The following is a 1,889-nucleotide window of genomic DNA, read 5'->3' on the forward strand; positions in this document are numbered from 1 at the left end:
GATAAATAGGTATTTATAGGCTTTATACTGTAGTACAGAGGAAAACTGTTTTAACAGCACAGTTGTATAACTATCTTTAATTATAACTATAGAAAAGTTTTTGCAAAAAAGAGAAATCAGAATCAAATTTTAAAATGACTTCTGCATTGTAAGGAAATGGACCCTGATGTCGAATGACTCCCGTCATGGTGGATGATGTACTTATTTAATATGAGATATGATGTTTCTTCTCCAGAGCTTCTTCATAGCATTAGTCAACTCAGAATTTCTTAGACTGTAGATTAATGGGTTCAGCATGGGACTGATGACTGTATAGAACACACTCAATAATTTGTCAATGGGGAAGGTCTTAGCAGGTCTTGTGTTTATGAAAATACAGGGAACAAAAAAGCAGACAACCACAGTGATGTGAGAACCACAGGTCTGGAGGGCTTTCCGCCTCCCTTCCTGACTCAGGTTCTTCAGAGAGTGCAGGATGACCCCATAGGAGACAAGTAAGAGCAGAAACCCAAGAGTGCAGATCAGTCCTCCATTGGCCACAACTAAGACGCCAGTGACATAGGTGTCAGTACAGACGAGTTTTAATAATGGGAACATGTCACACATATAGTGATCAATGACATTGGGGCCACAGAATGGGAGCCCGTAAATAGTGCCAAGTTGAATTACTGAGTGTAGAAAACCTCCAACCCAGGACACCACCAGCAGTAAAACACACACCCTGTGCCTCATGATCACCAGATAATGCAAGGGCTTACAGATGGCCACATAGCGGTCATAGGCCATCACCAGCAGAAGGAAGACCCCGGATCCAGCAAAAAAGTGCTCTGTAAACAGCTGGGTCATGCAAGATTCAAAGGTTATGATTTTTTCCCCGAAGAACAAGTATGAAATCAACCTGGGAGTAATAGAAGAGGAATAAGTGATATCCATAAATGATAAGCTAGCAAGAAAAAAGTACATTGGTGAGTTCAGGGTCTTACTAACAGTTACAGTCACAACAATGAGCAGGTTTCCCACCACAGTCAAAATATAGAAGAGCAAGAACATAAGAGAAAGGACTTTCTGCTCCTTTGGATTCTGTGTGAGGCCCAGGAGGACAAAGTGAGTCACATTGCTCCTTGCTTCCATTTCGTCTGTACAGAAGCTGACTTCACATCTGAGTAGTTTACCTCCAAAATGAAGGGGAAAACACTTAAAGACAGAAAACACTTCAATGTTTGTTTTTATGTATCCATTCATTAGAAGATATGCACAGAGCATCTATTTGTGTCCAATATGTCATGGACATTTTTATTACCAAGTTGAATAAGGCATAGTTCCCTTCACTCTAGTGCTAGACACATAATGAGGAATCAGGCAATTCCAGACCCAGGTAATAGATGTCATTAAATGAGTATCAATACAGGGCTAAGAGTCACAGTAGGAGTTTCTCAAACTAGAATCAGAGGAAGGCTTACCAGTAGAAGCAATGCTGAAGCTGAGTTTTTAAAAATGCAAGAATAAAAAAGATGGAAGGGAAGTTCATGAAGAGGTGCACCATTTATAAGGTCACAAAAGTACAATACTTGAGACCCGCTTAAGGTAATTTACATAATCAGTATGAGTAGATCAAACAATAAGTAGAAGTTCGCTGTCCTGAAGTGTCTCAAACTGCACTGACACTTCTTAGGTCTTCAGGTGGACACTTCCCTTTTCCTGACCAGTAAGCACTGCAACAATCTAAACTGAGTCCCCAGTCCCTAACTCTCCTCAAATTCTCAAGCGTAGATATGTGCCATGCGTGGGCTTTCCCAGGCAAGAATACCAGGGTGGTTGCCATTTCCACCAAAGGATCTTCCCAATCCAGGGATCTAACCCTTATCTTCTGCCTCTCCTCCACTGGCAGG

General features: G+C 41.3%; 1 protein-coding gene across 1 annotated transcript; it reads right to left on the reverse strand.

Annotated features, from left to right (window-relative positions):
- Nucleotides 1–201: 201 nt before the first annotated feature.
- Nucleotides 202–1,131, reverse strand: LOC136175723 (olfactory receptor 4A47-like). Its single transcript, XM_065945964.1, has one exon. It carries the CDS (start codon nt 1,129–1,131, stop codon nt 202–204), a length of 930 nt encoding a protein of 309 aa, XP_065802036.1.
- Between the last annotated feature and the right edge of the window lie 758 nt (nt 1,132–1,889).

Source organism: Muntiacus reevesi, chromosome 9, assembly GCF_963930625.1.
Source record: "Muntiacus reevesi chromosome 9, mMunRee1.1, whole genome shotgun sequence".
Lineage (NCBI taxonomy): Eukaryota > Metazoa > Chordata > Mammalia > Artiodactyla > Cervidae > Muntiacus > Muntiacus reevesi.